This window comes from Artemia sp. Qi Xiang Cuo, chromosome 19 (assembly GCF_049724085.1).
Source record: "Artemia sp. Qi Xiang Cuo chromosome 19, ASM4972408v1, whole genome shotgun sequence".
In the NCBI taxonomy this organism is placed as follows: Eukaryota; Metazoa; Arthropoda; class Branchiopoda; order Anostraca; family Artemiidae; genus Artemia; species Artemia sp. Qi Xiang Cuo.
In genome coordinates this window covers 23,412,436-23,433,586 of record NC_142812.1, presented here as the reverse complement: position 1 = coordinate 23,433,586, position 21,151 = coordinate 23,412,436, and the positions used below count along the sequence as shown (strand labels likewise).

Here is a 21,151-nt window from a genome sequence, read left to right as displayed (position 1 = left end):
TTTTCATAAGTTGCCAACATTGTTTAATATTTCCAACAGCTAATTTTGAGAAAGAATGGCACAAGAATGTACCCAATGAGCTCTTGGATCATCTCCCACCTCCAAAAAAAATATTAAAGCTTTCATAAGTCGCCTATATTGTTTAATATTTCCGTGGAGCTAATTTGAAAAACAAGGGCATAAGAATATACCCAATGAGCCCTTGGATCATCCCCCACCTCCCCCGAAAAAAATATTAAAGTTTTGATAAGTCGCCTACATTTTTTAATATATCCACCAGCTAAATTCGAAAAAGAAGGGCATAGGAATGTGCCCAATGAGCTCTTGGATCACCCCCACCCCCGAAAAAAATATTAATGTTTTAATAAGTCACCTAGATTGTTTGATATTTCCACCAGCAAATTTTGAAAAAGAAGGGAATAAGAATGTACCCAATGAACCCTTGAATCATCCACCGCACCCTAAAAACATATTATTGTTTTCATAAGTCGCCTACATTTTTTAAAATTTCCACCAGCTAATTTTAAGAAAGAATGGCACAAGAATGTACCCAATGAGCTCTTGGATCATCCCCCACCTCTCCAAAAAATATTAGAGTTTTCATAAGTCGCCTACATTGTTTAATATTTCCATTAGCCAATTTGAAAAAGAAGGGCATAAGAATATACCCAATGAGTCCTTGGATCATCCCCCACCTCCCCCCACCCAAAAAAAAATATTAAAGTTTTCATAAGTCGCCTACATTGTTTAATATTTTCACCAGCTAATTTTGCAAAAGAAGGGCATAGGAATATACCCAATGAGGTCTTGGATCAACCCCCACCACAAAAGAAGGGCATAAGAATGTACCCAATGAGCCCTTGGATCACCCTCCAACTCCCTAAAAAAATATTAAAGTTTTCATAAGTCGCCTACATTTTTTAAAATTTTCCCCAGCTAATTTTGAAAAAGAAGTGCATGAGAATGTACCCAATGAGCTCTTGGATCACCCCCCCCCCCACCTCTCTAAAAAAAATATTAAAATTTTCATAAGTCGCCTACATTGTTTAATATTTCAACCAGATAATTTTGAGAAAGAATGGCACACGAATGTACCCAATGAGCCCTTGGATCATCCCCCACCTCCCAAAAAAATATTAAAGTTTTCATAAGTCGCCTGTATCGTTTAATATTTCCACCAGCTAATTTTGAAAAAGAAGGGCATAGGAATGTACCCAATGAGCCCTTGGATCACCGCACCTCCCTAAAAACTATTAAACTTCTCATAAGTTGCCTACATTGTTTAAAATTTCCACCAGCTAATTTTGAAACAGAAGGGCTTAGGAATGTACCCAATGAGCCCTTGGATCACACCCCATCTCCTTAAAAAATTAAAGTTTTCATAAGTCGCCTAAGAAGTAAAGCCAAGTTAAGTCACAAAATCTTCTTGCCATCGCTAACCGTTTCCATAGATTGATACCAGTGATGTTATTCTAGCATTTATGTCAAGTTTCCTAAGACTTACCATCCTCTCAGACTTACCTTAACTGGTACGCGCTTTTAACTCTTTTATCCCTTTCATGCAATCCAATTAAAAATATGAATTATATCTAGCTTTGTTTCACCCCTTTGAAAATGATATAACTTTTTATCATTATTAGATACCGTAATTATGCAATCAATTCTGGACGACATACAAAAACAACTTATACGGTTGGAATCATAACAAAAACAGATAATGCGTAGTTTCGACATGCAAATTACGTAAAATTCAAGTCAATAATTCTCAGAAATCTGGTCTGATGTAACACCCGGTAGTATTCAATGGGATTGTGACTTTGACGTCACTTAGCTTAGTATCTTCTGTGGCTTCCCTTAGAAATAGGCGTGTGGTCTTGTACTAGTAGTATTCTAGCCCTCTGATTGGCTTAGAATTAGGCTTGTGACATTGTACTAGTAGTATTCTAGCCCTCTGATAGGCCTACAAATAGGTTTGTGATCTTGTTCGTCTAGTTGTTTTTCCTGGACTGGCACTCCTTCTCCTACATATATATATATATATATATATATATATATATATATATATATATATATATATATATATATATATATATATATATATATATATATATATATATATATATATATATATATATATATATATATATAAATTGCAAGCAGGTAACAAACTGTTTATTGTTTTCACATCTTGGATACTCAGTACAGATATTTACTTCAATATACTATGAAAAAATTGAAAGTGAGTCACAAACTCTTTCTTTAAGTCACCTCTTGGATACAAAATACAGAAGCTTCATTTAAGAAACTGGGAAAAAATTGTAAGTAAGTAATTAAGTAAGTAACAAATTCTTCATTGTTTTCACGTCTTAAATACACGATGCAGAAATTTCATTCAAGAAATTGTAAAAAACAATTGTATGTAAGTAACAAATTCTTTCTTGAATACACCTCTTGGATACACAATACGGAAATTTCATTCAAGAAATTATGAAAATATTTGTAAGTAAGTAACAAACTCTTTCTTGATTTCACCTCTTGGATACACAATACAGACATTTCATTCAAGAAATTATCGCAAGTAAGTAAGTAACAATCGCAAAGTAAGTAACAAAATCCTTATTGTTTTCACCTCTTGGATATAAAAAACAGAAATTTCATTCAATAAATTGTGAAAAAATTTTAAGTAAGTAACAAAATCTTTCTGGACATCACCTCTTGGATACACAATGCAGAAACTTCATTTAAGAAATTATGAAAAAATTGTAAGTAAGCAAGTAACAAATTCTTTCTTTAATTCGCCTCTTGGATAAACAAAAAGACATTACATTCAAGAAATTATGACAAAATTCTAAGTAAGTAACGAACTCTTTATTGAATTCGCCGTTTGGATGCACAATACAGAAATTTAATTCAGGAAATTATGAAAAAAATTGCAAACAAACTCTTTCTTGAACTCACTTCCTGGACAGACAATACAAAAATTTCACTCAAGAAATTACGAAAAAATTGTAAGTAAGTAACAAACTCTTTCTTGAATTCTCCTCCTGGATGCACAATACAGATATTTCATTCAAGAAATTATAATAAAATATTGTACGTAAGTAACAAACTCTTTCTTGAATACACCTCTTGGATACACAATACGGAAATTTTATTCAAGAAATTATGAAAAATTTGCAAGTAAGTAACAAACTTTTTCTTGAATTCTCGTCCTGGATACACAATACAGACATTTCATTTTAGAAATTATAAAAAAAATGGTAAGTAAGCAACAAACTCTTTCTTGAATTCACCTCTTGGGTACACAATACGGAAATTTTGTTCAAGAAATTAGGAAAGAATTGTAAGTAAGTAAGTAACAAAATCTTTCTTGAATTCCACTCCTTGATACACAGTACAGAAATTTCATTCAAGAAATTATGAAAAAATTGTAAGTAAGTAACTAACTCATTGGGTACATCAGATAACATACATAAAATCCAAGTTCTATTTATTTTGACTTTATGCATCGTTTCGTTGAATTTAGGTTAGACCGGTTGGAAATGGCAGCACACCCGCTCAGACACAAACTAGTAATGAAAGAGACATGCAAAATGTTGGGTTAATTCAGGCTCACTTAGAGCGGCCCCACTCTAAGTGAACCTGAATTAACCCAACTTTTTGCATATCTCTCTGTTACCTACTTGAGTTTGTTACGTACTTGCAATTTTTTCATAATTTCTTGAATGAAATATCTGTATTGTGTATCCAAGAGGTGAAATCAATAAAGAGTTTTTTACTTACTTACAAATATTTTCATAATTTCTTAAATGAAATTTCCGTATTGTTTATCCGAGAGGAGACTTCAAGAAAGAGATTGTTACTTACTAAGAATTTTTTTATATTTTCTAGAATGGAACTTCTAAATCCTGTATCAAAGACGTGAAAATATTAAAGAGATGGTTTCTTACTTATAATTTTTACATTGTTTATTGAATGAAATGTCTTTTTTTTGTTTATCCAGGAGGGGAATTCAAGAATGAATTTGCTACTTACTTACAATTTTTTTTTCATAATTTCCTAAATGAAATTTCTGCATTGTGTATCCAAGAGGTGACACCAAGAAAGAGTGTGTTTCTTACTTACAATTTTTTTTCATAATTTCCTGAATGAAATGTCTTTTTTGTTTATCCAAAAGGTAAATTCAAGAAAGACTTTGTTACTTACTTACAATTTTTTCATAATTTCTTAAATGAAATTTCTGCATCGTGTATCTAAGAGGTGACTTCGATAAAGAGTTTGTTACTTACTTACAAATATTTTCATAATTTCTTGAATGAAATTTCCGTATTGCGTATCCAAGAGGGGACTTCAAGAAAGAGAATTTCTTGAATTAAATGTCTTTTTTGTTAATCCAGGTGGCAAATTCAAGGAAGAATTTGTTACTTACTTACTTACTTACTTACAATTTTTTCATAATTTCTTAAATGAAGTTTCTGCATTTTGTATCCAAGAGGTGACTTCAAGAAAGAGTTTGTTACTTACTTGTGTTTTTTTAATAATTTTATGAATGAAATATCTGTACTGTGTATACAAGAAGTGAAAATAATAACCAGTTTGTAACCTACTTGGAATTTTTTCAAAACTTATTAAATTAAGTTTCTACAATGTGTTATCAATAGCTGTAATTAATAAAGAGTTTGTTACTTACTTACAAACATTTTCATAATTTCTTGAATGAAATTTCCGTATTGTGTATCCAAGAGGGGACTTCAACAAAGAGATTGTTACTTACTTAGAATTTTTTCATAATTTCTTGAATGAAATTTCTACATCTTGTATCGAAGACGTGAAAACAATAAAGAGTTTGTTAATTACTTAGAGTTTTTTCATAAATTCTTGAAAGAAATGTCTTTTTGTTTATCCAGGAGGCGAATTCAAGAATGAATTTGCTACTTACTTAAAAAAATTTTTCATAATTTCTTAAATGAAATTTCTGCATTGTGTATCCAAGAGGTGACTTCAAGAAAGAGTTTGTTACTTACTTACAATTTTTTTCATAATTTCCTGAATTAAATTTCTGTACCTTGAATCCAAACGGCAAATTCAAAAAAAGAGTTTGTTACTTACTTACTTACATTTTTTTCCTAATTCATGAAATGAAGTTTTTGTACTGTTTATCCAGGAAGTGACTTCAAGAAAGAATCCACTAATGACCTACAATCTTTTTCATATCTTCTATAATGTAACATTCTTACTGTCTATCCAATAGGGGACATCAATAAAGAGATCGTTACTTACTTAAGAATATCATATAGTTTCTAGTATGAAATCTCAGCACTGCGAAAACAAAGGGTAGAATCAAGGGAGGGTTTGTTACATATTTAAAATGTAGTCATAAATTCTTTTATAATATTTCTTTTTGTGTATCCAAGAGGGGAAATGAATAAAGAGTTTGTTACTTACTTACAAATATTTTCATAATTTCTTGAATGAAATTTTTGTATTGTGTATCCAAGAGGGGACTTCAAGAAAGAGATTTTTACTAACTTAGATTTTTTTCATAATTTCATGAATGAAATTTCATTATTGTGCATGCAAACGGCGAATTCAAGAAAGAGTTTGTTACTTACTTAGAATTTTGCCATAATTTCTTGAATGAAATGTCTTTTTTGTTAATCCAAGAGGCGAATTCAAGAAAGAATTTGCTACTTACTTGCGATTTTTTTCATAATTTCTAGAATCAAATTTATGCATTGTGTATGTAAAAGGTGAATTCAAGGAAGAGTGGTATTTACTTACAATTTTTTCATAGTATCTTGTAAGAAATTTCGGCATTGTGTATCCATGTAGTGAAAACAATGAAGTTAGTTACTTACTTAGGATTTCGTAATTATTTCTTGAATAAAATGGTTTTTTTTATTTATCCATGTGGCGAATAAACTGAAGAACCCTCTACATACTTACAAGTGTTTCAAAGTTTCTTAAATTAAATTTCTTCATTTTTTATCTAAGAGGTAAATTTAAAAAAAAGGTTGTTACTGAGTTACATTTTTTTCATAATTTCCTTCATTAAATTTCCCTATTGTGTATCCAAGAGGTGAATTCAAGAAAGAGTTTGTTACTTACTTGCTTACTTACACTTTTTTCATAATGACATATCCAACAACGGATGTTGATAAACAATTTATTCAATCTGATACTTAGATTTAGTCAATTTTATCCGATGTATCTAACAAAGATGTTGATAGAAAAAATTTATTCACTCTGATACCTAGATATTATAAATGTTATCCCATGTGTCTGACAATAGATGTATGCAAATTCGTTTTCTTATATCTCCCATGTTTTAATAGACATTCTATACGGTTGATATGCTAGCATACTCTAAAAATAATGAACACACAACAATGTAATGCATAATATATTTTTAATGAAATAATACTATGTAGAATATTGATACAAAAATATAATATGATACATTATTAATATCAATGAACAACTTTGGACATTTTGAATCTCTTCCATAAAATGGTTCATCATGTTCTCTCTTGATACTATAGCTATTGTCTTCTCTTAGTTCGTAATCATTAGAATAATAATTATTCCATTTTGAGTCCTACACAATTTTTACAGGAGTTTCATCGACAGGCTCAATATGTGTTTTGTCTTTGGTATTATTTGGTTCCTTGACTGTTTGATCAATGGTAGTAACGTTTGCGGGTACTTTGTTTTTCATCGATCTATCTTTATATTCCTTAGTGATATTTCCTGCCGATGCCTTTTTTATTTTTCCAGCAATTTCACTGTGTATTACAACATTATTTTTACCCAGGTAACAGTTCCGGCACGTAGACAAGATATGGTTTATGATATTAGTAGAAGACTAGGCCTTTCTTCTTTTGAACTTCCCTCGAATAATAATAACCGAAAGCTGAAGATATGGTATAGCACTGGGTAAAATGCTACCACAAGCACTAGCAAGAAAATGCCCCTCTTCATCAACTATTATTTTTATGTTGGCATTCTCTTTGAGTGCAATCATCTCAGGAGATATCAATATCGCATATCCACCATCATAAGAGTTGAATTTTTTTTGTACTCCAAAGCAATTTAATTCCTTACTGTCATGACAATGCACGCATACGTTTCCGATAGTGTTACCACTTGTACTTATTTCATAGTTTAAATACTTCCCCTTGTCAGCATTCAATGCTACAATAACACTATCATGTGAACACATTTTCTTAAAATGTTTCATCTTCACTTTTTATAGATATTAGTTATGTGTTTATCGTTCCACTGCGTAAACAATACTGATTTAATACATGCAATAAACTAGGTAGTGTCGATAACCGGCCATAGAGTACCAGTGAGAAGGCCGCATCGTGTCTCTGAGCAAGCATAGAGTACAATTTTTAGAGCCGTAAGCATATTTTATGTCATTTTAAGATACTTAAAAAAATAAATAAAGTTGAATAATTTCGAAGTCCAAAAACAAATTTAGTGAAAAAAAAAAGTTCTACTACAAACAATATTTTTCTAATAGTAAAAGTTACGAGTAACATTTCTATATCATTCTCATTTTGAATTTGGAAAATATTAAATGTGATTTTTTTTTGTTTTAAGTATGTTACATGTCATTCTAAGAGATGGTAAAAAAAGTTGAAAAAATATATCATGTTTGAAAAAATAAAAAAAAAAGTTAAAAAAAACTTCAAAAAAATTAAAAAAAATGGAGGGGGGCCAAAAAGTTGGGGGCAGAGGACTCCCTGGGAGTGTGGGGATAGGGGACCTTTGGGGGCTGAGGTCCCTACTAGTTAGGGTCATTGGTGCTCATGATCCTTGACTGTTCATACTCATATACACCTCACTACTTGACTTGTAAGGATTTCTATGGATTGTTCTTAATTTCTTTTTTGAAATCCTTTTCTTGCCATCTACATCTGTCTTAGTATCAGCTTTTTAGTATACTATAACTTTAGACCCTATTTTAAATTGACAACACTGTTCAAACGCCACTTGTGTATTATTCAGAACACATCGAAGAAGTAAAGCTAGGTCAAGTCACAAGGTCATTTTATCATCGTTAACTATTTTCATAGATTGATGTTGTTCCAAATTTATAACAAATTGCCTGAGTTAACAAGCCCTTCGGGGTTACCTTAACTGCTAATCAGTTTAACCCTTTTTCTCCACCTTCATACGATCCAATCACTAATTAGAATCATTTACATCCCTATTATTCAATCAAAAATTAATATCGTTCATACAGTCCAATTCGCAAATGCTATATCCTTTTTCGCAAATAGAGTTAGCTTTTACGCAAAATGATATAAAGCCATATGCCAATCAATTCTAGACATGATTCAAGGTACCTTCAGCCTGGAGCTTATTACTGTTTGACAATTTTTGAGTCAGAAACAAGCGTGGCTTGGATGTGTCTTTACTAAAAAACATTATTTATACGAATACATGATTTTCTTACCCTCGTGACTGAAACCAGTATTTGAACAGAAGGCGCAATAAACCTTTTGAATACGTAATGTGACGATCAAAAGTTTTGGCATAGAAACCTGTGTCTAAACCAGTCTGATTACATTATACAATCTCGTCCATAGTTCCAAAACGTGTTTGATCGCTTTGCTTGGAAAGGTACCAAGGAACATAATGCTCTCAAATAGCATGGTAAGGAACATAATCTAGGCATATAGGACGGTAAGGAACATAAGCCAAGCAAATAGCACGGCAAGGAACATAAGCCATGCAAATAGCACAGTGATTCCTATACGTCTGTGCAAATCCATACGAGGCATTCTACTTATATATATATATATATATATATATATATATATATATATATATATATATATATATATATATATATATATATATATATATATATATATATATATATATATATATATATATATATATATATATATATATATATATATATATATATATATATATGTATGTATATATATATATATATACATATAGATATATTTATATTTATATATATATATATATATATATATATATATATATATATATATATATATATATATATATATATATATATATATATATATATATATATATATATATATACAGATATCTATATCTATACCCTCTCTGGGGTATTTTTTGGAACGAAAATGTAATCCTTCGAAATATGCAGCGAAAATCGTAAGCTAATTGTTATTTTGGAGAACTGAATTTTATATTGGGAAAATTCGGAGATACCCCGAGAAACTCAGGGACAGTGGAGGTACCGGAAGGATTGGGAAATTTACCTTGCAATCACTTTTGACACTGAAAAGGAGTACTTCAGCTTTGTATTTTCTGATTAATTGAGCCCCCACTCAAGTTTGTAGGACTCTTGCTCCTTTCATTTGAAGGTGCTTGGAAAGAAGAAAATTATAATGCATGGCAAGCACATCACTCTTGACTAAATTAAAGCTAGCATTTTGATTCTGACTAACTCATCATATGTATTTTAGAAAATATTTGAATTACTTTTTCTGATTACTTTGCTAAAACACAAGAACTGGTACCTTGAAAACCAAGGTTACTTTATCCACAAAAATAGGTTATGAAAACAAATATTTAAAATTCTACTTGAAAGGAGGGAGAAATATACGGTATACGAGGGCAACCCAGAGGGGATATCAGACGGTAGTCTGATATCCCTCTCACCCTCACTCTATTAGGAGACCACATAGCCTACATACAGAAAAGTATAAATGTTGTAACATTGGAAAGAACCTGACGTTTCTCTTGCATAACTCCTTTCTCTTAAATTTGCCCTAATCCCCTCGAAAAACATTTGAGAGACAAGCCATCCTTTTGCCAGTTGAAATCGTCTGAAGCCACCTTTGACTGCCCATTAGGCTTTATTGGGTGAGCGTGCATTTGAAAGGTGCATTAATGTTTACTTATTTTTGTTATTCTTTGAATAAATAAATTAATAGTTACTAGGGTGCTTTCCATCGGATTTGCAGTGATATATCAAATTGCATGGTTGTCCAATCCAACCGGCCCGAATAGCTGAAATTAGATCTGGAACAAATGGCTCTTCCTTAGTTTTCCTCAACCAGCTAAATGCGACGCTAAAAGAGTAAAATGTCATTAGTAATTTTACAATATCATTCAGTTTATTCAACTATTTAGTCGGCAATTGTTATAATGATTAGCAGGATATACTTAAACTTCTAATAAGACATAATTTGCTGCTCAAGGAAACGCTTACTAGGAGAGAGCAGGTGAGTAGGGCCCCAAGATTTAAATCAATAGGAGAATTATGCTACAATGATCTATATTGACCTTTATTCAGCAGTTTTGTCGTATCCAGCGGGGAGGGCTACCGGATTTGTTGCCCTACCTCGCGAAATTTTTGTCTGACTCGTAAAAAAGTAAAAAAATGCATGTAAAAAAATTTTTTATACGTTTTTTAAAGTTATCCCCCCCCCCACCCAGAACAAAATCCTGGATATGGCCTTGCATTCAGCACATCTCCATAGGAAAGCAGAAATTTCGTCAACTTCCACAAAAAACAGTTTTTATTAAATTTTCAAAATAAGAGACTATCGATAAAACGTTGCAACAGTATAAGAAAATTAAACCTAAGAAACAAACTTCAGAAGACATAGAGCTTTTTTTTAATCGGGGGAAGGAAGGGGGAACTTTTGTCATCTAAGAGTTAGGTACCTATTTAGCTATTATCAAGTAAGTACTAACAAATTGTCTGATCTCCATTCACATTGACCACTCTAGTTCTAACAGTTCTTAGAAACAAACTGCAAGTAAAGAGCGAACCTATTCAACAGAAATAAAACTCTACAGAATAATATTTTGATCACGAGATGTGCCTAATTTATATTGTCCTTCTAAATTGTTTAAAATCCTTCAATTTAAATTAGGCCATCAAAAGTATTCAACATAAGACGATTTGCAAAGTTTAAAAAAAGGGTTTGGGGGTAAACATCCCAAAAGTGAAGTAATATTAATGAAATATGCAAGGAAACTCAGCATTTACGAGAACCGTAAAGCAACTATCTACAAAAAATGAACTTTAATATTTTTCCTGAACTTTAATAAATGAACGTTAATATCTTATCTCATCACGCATGCATACCTCCTCCACCTACCTTCCTTCTATACTCCTCCGTTACAGGAGTGATCATAGATTATTTAAAGAGGATTTATTCGAATAAAAATTAAAGATCTAGTATCCTTATCAAAAATCTAATGAAGAATTTTGTCATTGTTTCCCAGAAAAAGCCATTTTTTGTCCGAATAGGGATTAGAATATTGAAGGATAGCAGGGGTAAAATTGAGACAACCAATAAGCTTAGAACTACTGAAAGGTCAATCATGTAGCTTTCCAGTTGGGTAGAACATTTCAGACTGGCATAACATTTTGGTATACCTACCCGGTATGATATTCGTCCCCAAGCACATATTCAGTTTATGAAAATCAACTGTTACTGTTGGCCATTTATCTAATAAAACTAATTTTACAGAGTATAAATTAGACCTTAAAATACTAATGTGAAGTAAATGTTACAGAGTGTACCGGTTATTAAAGTGAAGACCACAGTATTTTTATTAGGAAAGGATACATAAGGTCTTAAAAGAGATCACATTTTAGGCTCACATTTCAAAATTTTTGCGAGGGGTGCTTTGCAACATTGAGGTGGATGTAAATTTAACATAAGACTCTTTTTCGTTTAGAAAATTATGCATCTGGGTGAAAAGACGATTAACTTGTAATATGGGTGCCAGTGTTGTGAAAGCTCCTTTATTATTGTGGATTAATTAAGAAAAAAGCATTTCGAAAAGAAGTGTTTTAAGAAAAGTAAAAAAACTATATAAAGCAGCTTTTAAGCATTTCTTCGGAACCCTATTGCAAGCCTGGAAATTTTACAGTGCTTCGTCACTCAGTACCCAGAATCTCAAAGATAAAATTAACAAACTCCTGCCGGATTAGCAAAAGCAAACTCTGACTGGAGTCTGCAAGAAAGTTGGTCAAGTGCCATGATTTCGTTATATATTTTCTTGATCTCTATTGTCGATATTCTGTGGTCGTTTGAACATCTTGAGGAGAATAGCAATACAAACATGTCTGCTAAAGTGCTGCTAATTTTGGATACTATAACCAATTCACAATTTCAGATATGTCTTTATTAACAAAAATTTCCATTTGACGCTTCCCTTGTGCAAGACTTTTCAGTCAGTAAACTTCGAATTGGCTGCCGCTTACTAAAATGTAAAATCTTTCCTTGCCAGAAACGCTGAAATGCAAGAAAATGACGCTGCCACCTTCCCTTCCATTTTTGACGAAGTTTCGTGTTTTGCCAATACTTTGGGCTTTGAAATGACTGTAAAAACACGAGGTGGAAGAGTTGTGCATCCAAGCGAGTCTTATCTGCTTGCTCACGAGAGAACCTCTCTCTCCATTCCTTTTCGAGACCTCTTTGTGTCACGGCTGGAACAACGTTCTGAACTTTATAATAATGTTTTGTCACATCTTAGTATTCCTTTCCCTTCAAAGATTGTTTCTGTTCATCCCAACACCATGAAATTGGAAACTTACACTGAGTTGCATTACAATGTTCTACCCGAAGCAGACTGCTGGATGCAAGACTTTGAGCTCTGGTTCAGTTAATGGGGAAATTTTCAGATGACAGAATTGCCTTCTTCCACTCTTTCTTCTCTTCAGGAATGCAGCTATGGTTTTACCCTAAGTCTTTCTATTCTCTTTTCTGTTCTTGCAACGTTGTCTGTAATTACTGTTAGATTGATATATGGATAGATATTTATTTCGAGAAATTAATATCACAAGCCCTGAAGGGCCGAATTCGAATTTAAAAGTCCATAAAAAACAAATAAACAAGACAATCAGAACAAAATCAAAACAACTAAAAAAATTGGCAAAAAATGCAAATCAATGCAAAAAAAATAAATAAATATCGGAATGCTATATGATTCCTTTGTCACTTATATTAATTAAATAAAAAAGTTTTTTTAACTGAAAGTAACGAGCAACATTAAAACTCAAAACGAACAGAAATTATTCCGTATATGAAAGGGGCTGTCCCCTCCTCAACGCCTCGCTCTTTACGCTAAAGTTTTTTATTCTTTTAAAAATAAAGCTGTGAGACAGAGTCAAACTTTGGCGTAAAGAGCGAGGCGTTGAGGAGGGGACAGCCCCTTTCATATACGGAATAATTTCTATTCGTTTTAAGTTTTAATGTCGCTCCTTACTTTCAGTTTAAAAAACTTGTTTTTTTATTTAATTTCTGATCGTTTTTTATCTAATGCAGCCTATATTTTGGCTCACCGTCATTAAATAAGCAAACAAAATTTGCATAAAAATTTTACTCTTCTTTTGCTGAATGGCTGTCTCTAAATTTGGTTCTGACGCAATTCACAAATTAACTTACGTAACAAACTTCTATATTCGTATATTTTTCTTCTGGCAAAAAATACAAAGTTGCAGATTTTTGCAGATGTGAGCTTGAAACCTATGTAATAGAGTTTTCTGATACGGTGAATCTGACGGTGTGATTTTCATTAAAATTCTTTTACTTGTAGGGGATGTTTCCCCCCTCTTTAAAAAATCATGTAAATTTTCTCAGGCTCGTAGCCTTTGATGAGTAATACTAAACTTAACAAAATTTATATATTTAGAATAAACATTATAAGACCATTCTTTTGATACATTTATTGACATCAAAATTCCGTTTTTAAAAGTTTCGATTACTCTTAAGCCGTATCGATTGTTTTTTTTTTTTTTTATTACGTATATGTTATTACGTATATGAGGGGATTCTCCCCTTAGTCAATACCACGCTCTTTACGTTAAAAGTTAAAAAAAAATTTTATTCACAAACCCTGAATCACAAAGGCCGTTTAATTACAATAGATAGCTCTTTTGAAAGCACTAAAAAAAAAACTGTAGCATAAAGAGCGAGGTATTGACTTTGGGGAGAACCCCCTCATATACGTAATAATTTCTGTTCGTTTTAAGTTCTAATGTTGCTTCTTACTTTCAGTTGAAAAACTTGTTTTTCTTTTATTTAATTTCTGATCGTTTTTTAAATAATGCTTGGAGATCCGGCGCCCCCTTCATGGAAATGTCCCTTACACCAAAGAAACATCCTCCACAAAAAGATTATCCCGAGTAACCCACTCCTCCAGCCCCCCCCCCCACCGGAAAAAAAATCCTTCCTGTAAATGTCTGTATACTTCCCAATAACCAATACAATATGTAAGCAATGGGCAAAGTTCATAACTTGCAGCCCTTCCCCTAGGAGCTGTGGGGGATTAAGTCATCCTAAATGACATATTTACTAAATTTTCGACTATGATGAACAAAATGGCTATCTCAAAATTTTAATTGGGTGACTTTGAGAAAAAAAATGAGCGTGGGAAGGGGCCTAGTTGCCCTCCATTTTTTTAGGTCACTTAAAAAGGGCACTAGAACTTTTAATTTCCGTTCCAATTAGCCCTCCTAAGATATTCTAGGACTACTGGGTCAATACGATTACCCCTGGGGAAAATAAAAAAAAAATAAATAAAAAATAAACACGCATTCGTGATACTTCTTCCGGCAAAAAATAGAAAATTCCACACTTTTATAGATAGGAGCTTGATATCTCTATAGTAGGGTTCTCTTACATGCTGAATATGATGGTGTGATTTTCATTAAGGTTTTATAATTTTTAGGGGGTCTTTCCCCCTTTTTTCGAAAATCAGCCAAATTTTCTGAGGCGCGTAACTTTTGAAGGGTAAGATTAAACTTTATGAAACATATATTTGAAATCAGAATTAAAATATGATTCTTTTGATGTAGCCTATCTATTGGTATCAAAATTTCGTTTTTTAGAGTTTCGGTTACCATCGAGCCGGGTCGCTCCTTACAGTTCGTTACCACGAACTCTTTGAAAACTGCGAAATGGCAACTAGTTAAAAAGATAAAAACTGATAAAACTGAAAAAATTAATAATATATACGTTAACAAATGTTTAAAAAACAACATAAAAAGGGGATAGGGGAAAAAAAGAACTGTTTCTTTTATCATGTAAGAGATAAGATAAAATTTATGTACAAATTAAAAACTATTTATTATATCAGTAAAAAAAGGGATAAAAGATTTCTTATTCCACAAGGTAGCACAAACAATGGGAGATAAGGTGGGGAAAGGCTGGGACACAGTTCGTGGAGGACGGTTTTTATCAGGTACATGGTATTCAGGGAATAGGTTCGCAGTACGGGGGTTCAAAAGTGCCAACTTACCTAAACGGAGGCACAAATTATTTCTTCTTCTCTCGAGGGTCTCTAATTTTGAAATATTTAACAAATGCAAATATGGTATCTTGCCCTCTTTAAAAATAATTCTTAGAGCTCTCTTTTGGACATTCAATTTTTTGTGTTGCTTCATTTGAGAGGCCAGTATATGAAAATTATTCCGTATATGCAAGGGGCTGTCCCCTCCTCAACGCCTCGCTCTTTACGCTAAAGTTTTTATTGTTTAAAAAAATAAGAGTTGTGAGAAAGTGAAACTTTAGCGTAAAGAGCGAGGCAATGAGGAGGGGACAGCTCCTTTCATATACGGAATAATTTCTGTTCGTTTTAAGTTTTAACGTCGTTCCTTACTTTCAGTTAAAAAAACTTGTTTTTTTATTTAAATTTTGAATGTTTTCGATTTAATTCAGGTTTTGATTTTGGCTCATCGCACATGAATAATTAAAACAAAATTTGCATATTAATTTTACTTTTATTTCGTTAAATGGCTTTATCGAAATTTGTTTAATTTTATTTACGAACGTTTTTATTAGTAATAAATATACGTAACTTACGAATTAACTTACGTAACTAACTTCTATATTCATATATATTCTATATTCATACTAACATATATATTTATATATTTTTAATACGTATATTAGGGGGCTCACCCCCTAGTCAATACTTCGCTCTTTATGCTAAAGTTTGAATTGTGTTCCAATTCTTTAAAAATGACCTCTTAATCACAAAGGCCTTTATTTAGAATAAATAGCTCTTATGAAAGTACTAAAAAATATTTGGCTTAAAGAGCGAGATATAGACTAGGAGGTGAACCCAACCATACACGTAGTATTTTCTGTTCGTTTTAAATTTTGATGTTACTCCTTATTTTCAGTTGGAAAACTTGTTTTTTTTACATTTAATTTCTGATCTTCTTCTTAAATAATGCTGGGAAATCCGGCGCCCCCTTCATAGCAATGTCCCTTCCCCCATTAAAACTTCCTTTATGGAAAGATCTTCCCACATAACCCCCGACCCACCCATCCCCCTAGTACCAGAAAAAATCCCCCCTGAAAACGTCTGTATACTTCCTAATAACCAATACTATATGTTAACATTGGATAAAGTTCATAACTTTCAGCCCTCCCCCCAGGGACTTTGGAGGACTAAGTCATCCTAAAGGACATAGTTATCATATTTTTAACCATGCTGAACAAAATGGCTATCTCAAAATTTTGATCAGGTGACTTTGGGAAAAAAACTGAGCGTGGGAGGGAGCCTAGTTGCCCTCCATTTTTTTTGTCACTTAAAAAGGGCACTAGAACTTTTAATTTTCGTTCCAATGAGTCCTCCCACGATATTCTAGGACCACTGGGTCGATACGATCACTCCGGAAAAAAAAAAAAAAAAATAAAAAAAAAATAAACACGCATCCGTGATCTTTCTTATGGCAAAAAATGCAAAATTTCCCATTTTTGTATATAGGAGCTTGAAACCTCTACAGTAGAGTCCTCTGATATGCTGAATATGATGGTGTGATTTTCATTAAGGTTCTATAATTTTTAGGGGGTCTTTCCCCCTTTTTTCGAAAATCAGCCAAATTTTCTCAGAGGCGTAACTTTTGATGGGTAGGACTAAACTTGATGAAATTTATATAATTGAAGTCAGCATAGAAATCTGATTCTTTTGATGTATCTATTGGTATCAAAAACCCGTTTTCTAGAGTTTTGGTTACCATTGAGCCGGGTCGCTCCTTACTTACAGTTCGTCACCACGAACTGTTTGATTGTTGTAGTTGCGTTTCTGGTCAGTACTTTGGTTAGAGGAATCATAAAAGACGGCGGTTACAATTAAATTGAAAGGACGGGGAAGTACTTTCGGTCTAAGGCTCAGCCATAGGATTTCATCCTAATCTGATAGTTGGGGGTGGGGATGAGTTTAGGTTGGAGGTTATCTCGGACAAAAAATAAAAGACCACCCCCTTTTTTCCCGAGAGGGTGATCGGGAGGGCGAAGTTTTATAAACTGAGTATAATTGCGGATTTTTAGGTAATCTGGGTTCTGGGACTGAACCTCTGTCAAAGCACTAATATTAATTTTATGAATTTCAGAGATACCCTCGAGTTCGGTAATTTTATAAAAATTCAGGCTCTCAGCATTGGTAAGTAGGAAAGTTGGAAATTTAAACCGATTTGGGTATTGGGATTTTTTTTTCAATTCGGGATGGAGTTATTTGGGGTTGAAGTTTATGAGAAGGATGCTGTGGGTAAGGGGATGGTTTTGAGGCACTATTAAAAGGCGGGACTGGACCGGGCTTGAGAGAAAAGGAGGACAGTGGACAAATTATGGAGTTGTCCATTGGACAGTGGTCAAATTGGGAGTGTTCTTTATATGGGGGTGGGGGGGGGGAGATGAGGCTGAGGGAGAGAAGTATGGTGGAGGGTGTCTGAGAGGGGAGGGGTCGGGTTTGTTTCGGCAAATAGTGGGTGAAGTCCAGAATCGGTCGGTAACTTCTTGAACGCACGGAGAAGAACGGAATCGAAAGGAAGTGGATTTTTGGGAGGAATATGAGTGAGAGGGGATTTGGGGATGGTCCGAATTGAGTAAAGTGATTGTGGGGGTTGGACTGACTGGGCACTTGTAAGTGCTTGGGGTGGTGGATTGTTTCGAGGGATTGATTCCTGAGGTATATCTGTATCGAGTATGCAGGGGGATAAGACGGAAAATCGAATGGAACACAAACTAGGCGAGGGGGAGTCATGAATGCTTTCGGTGTCACCCTAAAAAACGTTGGGCTTTAAACCTAGCTCCAACCCTGAAGATGTATGTGCAAAAGTACACGACTTATAAATACAAGATAAAACAGAACACAGATCAACATGGTCAAAATACAGTTATCAGACACACAGACTCCCGAAATAAAATGACGACAAATATGTAGAAACTTGCATTATTTGCGAAACTTGCAGAGACTACTATCAAAATGCTTGCAGATCACATTTTCCTTTCTTCTTATTTTTACATTTATTTCCCTTTTGTCCATCACTTTCGTAATTTTATCTCAGAAAGAAGCTTTTCCACATTTAGAAGGCTAAAAACTTGGCTAAGAAGTTCAAGAGGACTAGAAAGGTTGAGTGATTAACTTGTTTACCATCCATAAAAACAATTATATCTGCCCTGAAAAAGTTACAGACATTTTGCAAAGAAGAAACCATCGTTTAGATTCTGTTCTGTGGACACAGACTATGCTAAACTTGGTAAATACCCTATGGTTAACTTTTCATTACTTGGCTTGCAAGAAAAAAGAAATCAACTTAAAACATACGTCAATTCGCATAGTGTACCATTATTTAACACCATTTTAGACCATTAGACAAAATTAACTGGAGACAGCCCCCTTCTTCTTTATTTTTTTGTTCTCCCTCCAAACAAAAATTATGGATATGTTTCTAATCTAACTTTAATTTATTTTACTTGTTAAATAATTTAACTCTATTACTTTTTACCTAGGTAGGAAGGCAACCGTGAATAACTAAAATCCTGGGACTCCTTGGCACCCAATAATCTTCCTATTTTCTAAGAGAAAAAAGAAAATATAGTATTTCTAATAGGAAAAAAATATATTTTTTCAATTAAGTCAAAAGAAAGAGAACCAAAGTCCATGCATTCTAAAATTTATGGCTTTGAACATTATCAGAGTTTCTTTCCTTTACAATTTAATTCGTGGGCTGCAGAGCCGTCATGACAGCTTGGTAGGTGATATTTGTAAATTACGGCGAGATGCTAGCAGGTGCTGTGTTTTCAAAATCATCGACTTGTAGTAGGTTTCCTTGCTGACAAATAAATCTGGGCCAAATGTTGTAACCATAAGGTGTGGAACCAACTTTAATAGGATATTACGACATGTTCGTAGCTTATTAGGCTTGATTATTATTTTTTACAACTTGTAACAGATAGAATCACAAGTAACCGATGGTGTTATTGGGGTCACATGGTGCGGATGGGTGAGGGCCGTCTCCCTCATGGCGTCTGGTGCTGGACTCCTCCTGGCATCAGAAGACGCGGCCGACAAAGGGTAGTACTTGGCTGATGTCTTGAGAAGGAAGCTGTGCTATCCAGATCGTCACTCGAAGATCTTTGGTGTGAAGTCCAAGAGAGGTCGCCGTGGAGAGGAACCGTCGTCACGTTGTGTGCCAGCCGGCATGGGAAAGTCTAAGTAAGTTCGTGTAAAAGCTCCACTAGTTTTTGACATAAAAATGTGACGAGCGAGGCTCAAGGTCAAGTAGCAGAATCCTAAACTTACCATTTACACTAGGAGCCGGAACATAAATTAGTTGAATCAGGAAGGAAACCTCTTATAGAAAGGCTCTGCAATGAAGGAAACCAATATCACTGAATTTTTGTGCAAAGTTGAAGGTAGGGGGGGGGGGTTAGAGGGAAATGGGCACACTTTGGTCCTAATATCATACACCTAAATGGGCTCTTTTTCTCGAAGCATTAAAGTGCAACAATTAAGTTGAAATTAATAGTCGCCTTTGAGGGGTCCTTTATAGTCCTCTTTGACTATAGAGCAACCTTGGGTATGGTACTAAAAACGAAAAAAAAATAAAACAAATTTTTTCAATTAAAGTAAAGATGACTTATTAAAACTTAAAGTGGCACAAATTATTCCGTATATGAGGGCTATTTCCTCCTCAACATCCACTCTTTACTTTAAGGTTGGATTTTTTGTCCCAATATTTCAAGTACGACAACTAACAAAACATAAAATCGCGAAGAAGAGAGAAAACGAGGACAATAACAGCCAGTGAAAAAATGAAAATATGAAGCAAATATTTCGTTGAGTTACCTTTTCACCGTTACTTTAAAAGGGTCATCTTATTTAAGTTTTGTGTTTTGTTTTAGCGTTTATTTTTTTTAATATTTTTTATCAGTTTTATTCTGCACTGAGGACGGTCAACCGGAAGTCTTGACCGAAATATTTGCATAATTTTTTTCATTTTTTCACTGGCTATTATTGTCCTTGTTTTCTCTCTTCTTAGCGATTTTATGTTTTCTCATGATTAGCCAGTGTGGTCTCAGAAATTATTTAGAACGACTACTCGAACACAAGAGTGATTGAATTTATTTAAGAAGTATTTTTATGTAGTATATAATTTTAGAATAAAAGAGGGGGCAGCCCCTAACATTCTGAATATTCTATCTTCATTCTAATTTCTTGTGTCCCTCTTTACTTTCATTTGAAAAAACTTTTTTTTGTTTTATTGCACATGGAACTTTATGCCTTTGGTATTGGTTTTTCGAACTTTCCTAATCTGGTCATTGAAGTGGCATAATTGTCTTTCAAAAGCAACGTTTGGTTTGGTCCTACTATTTTTCCATAAGTTCATATTTCTTTTTCCGACACTGATCAATATTCTTCCGAGAGACAATGAATGTATGTTGCACCTCTTTTTTTTCTTTTTTTTTTATGCAAAAATCAGTTTACGAGGTATGCCATTTTGAAATTTCAAAGGGATTGAGACTTCTTTTTTTGGATGCACATTGTATAAAAAGGGACAATGACTGTACAAGCTAAGACCTTATTGGTTTCAAAAGGGGCCAAACAAAAAGTAAACCCTTGGCCCCTCCCCCACCCCATCCACATAAACATTTTGGCAAAAATAGGCATGTTGCGCTTTTAGACCAGAATAAAGTAACGATTTTTAATACGTGCCATTGGAGAAACAGAAAAAAGGAAAGTTCCTCCTCCAAAGCCCCACCCATCCCACTTGAGAATTTAAGAGCAAAGGTAGGCTTAATGCATCTGGTTTAAATTAAAGAAGTCCAATGATTTTTTTATCTCTGTGGTTTGAGGCCCAAAGCACCGTGACACC

At 33.5% G+C, this 21,151-nt stretch overlaps 1 protein-coding gene across 1 annotated transcript in view; it reads right to left on the bottom strand.

The window, feature by feature from the left end:
* The window catches only part of LOC148940626 (uncharacterized), a 94,261-nt gene that overhangs the window by 34,726 nt on the left and 38,384 nt on the right, over nt 1-21,151 (bottom strand). The window contains exon 2 of the mRNA XM_089104897.1: nt 9,961-10,094. Coding sequence (XP_088961023.1) covers nt 9,961-10,094 — 134 coding nt within the window. The remainder of the gene's footprint in view (nt 1-9,960; nt 10,095-21,151) is intronic.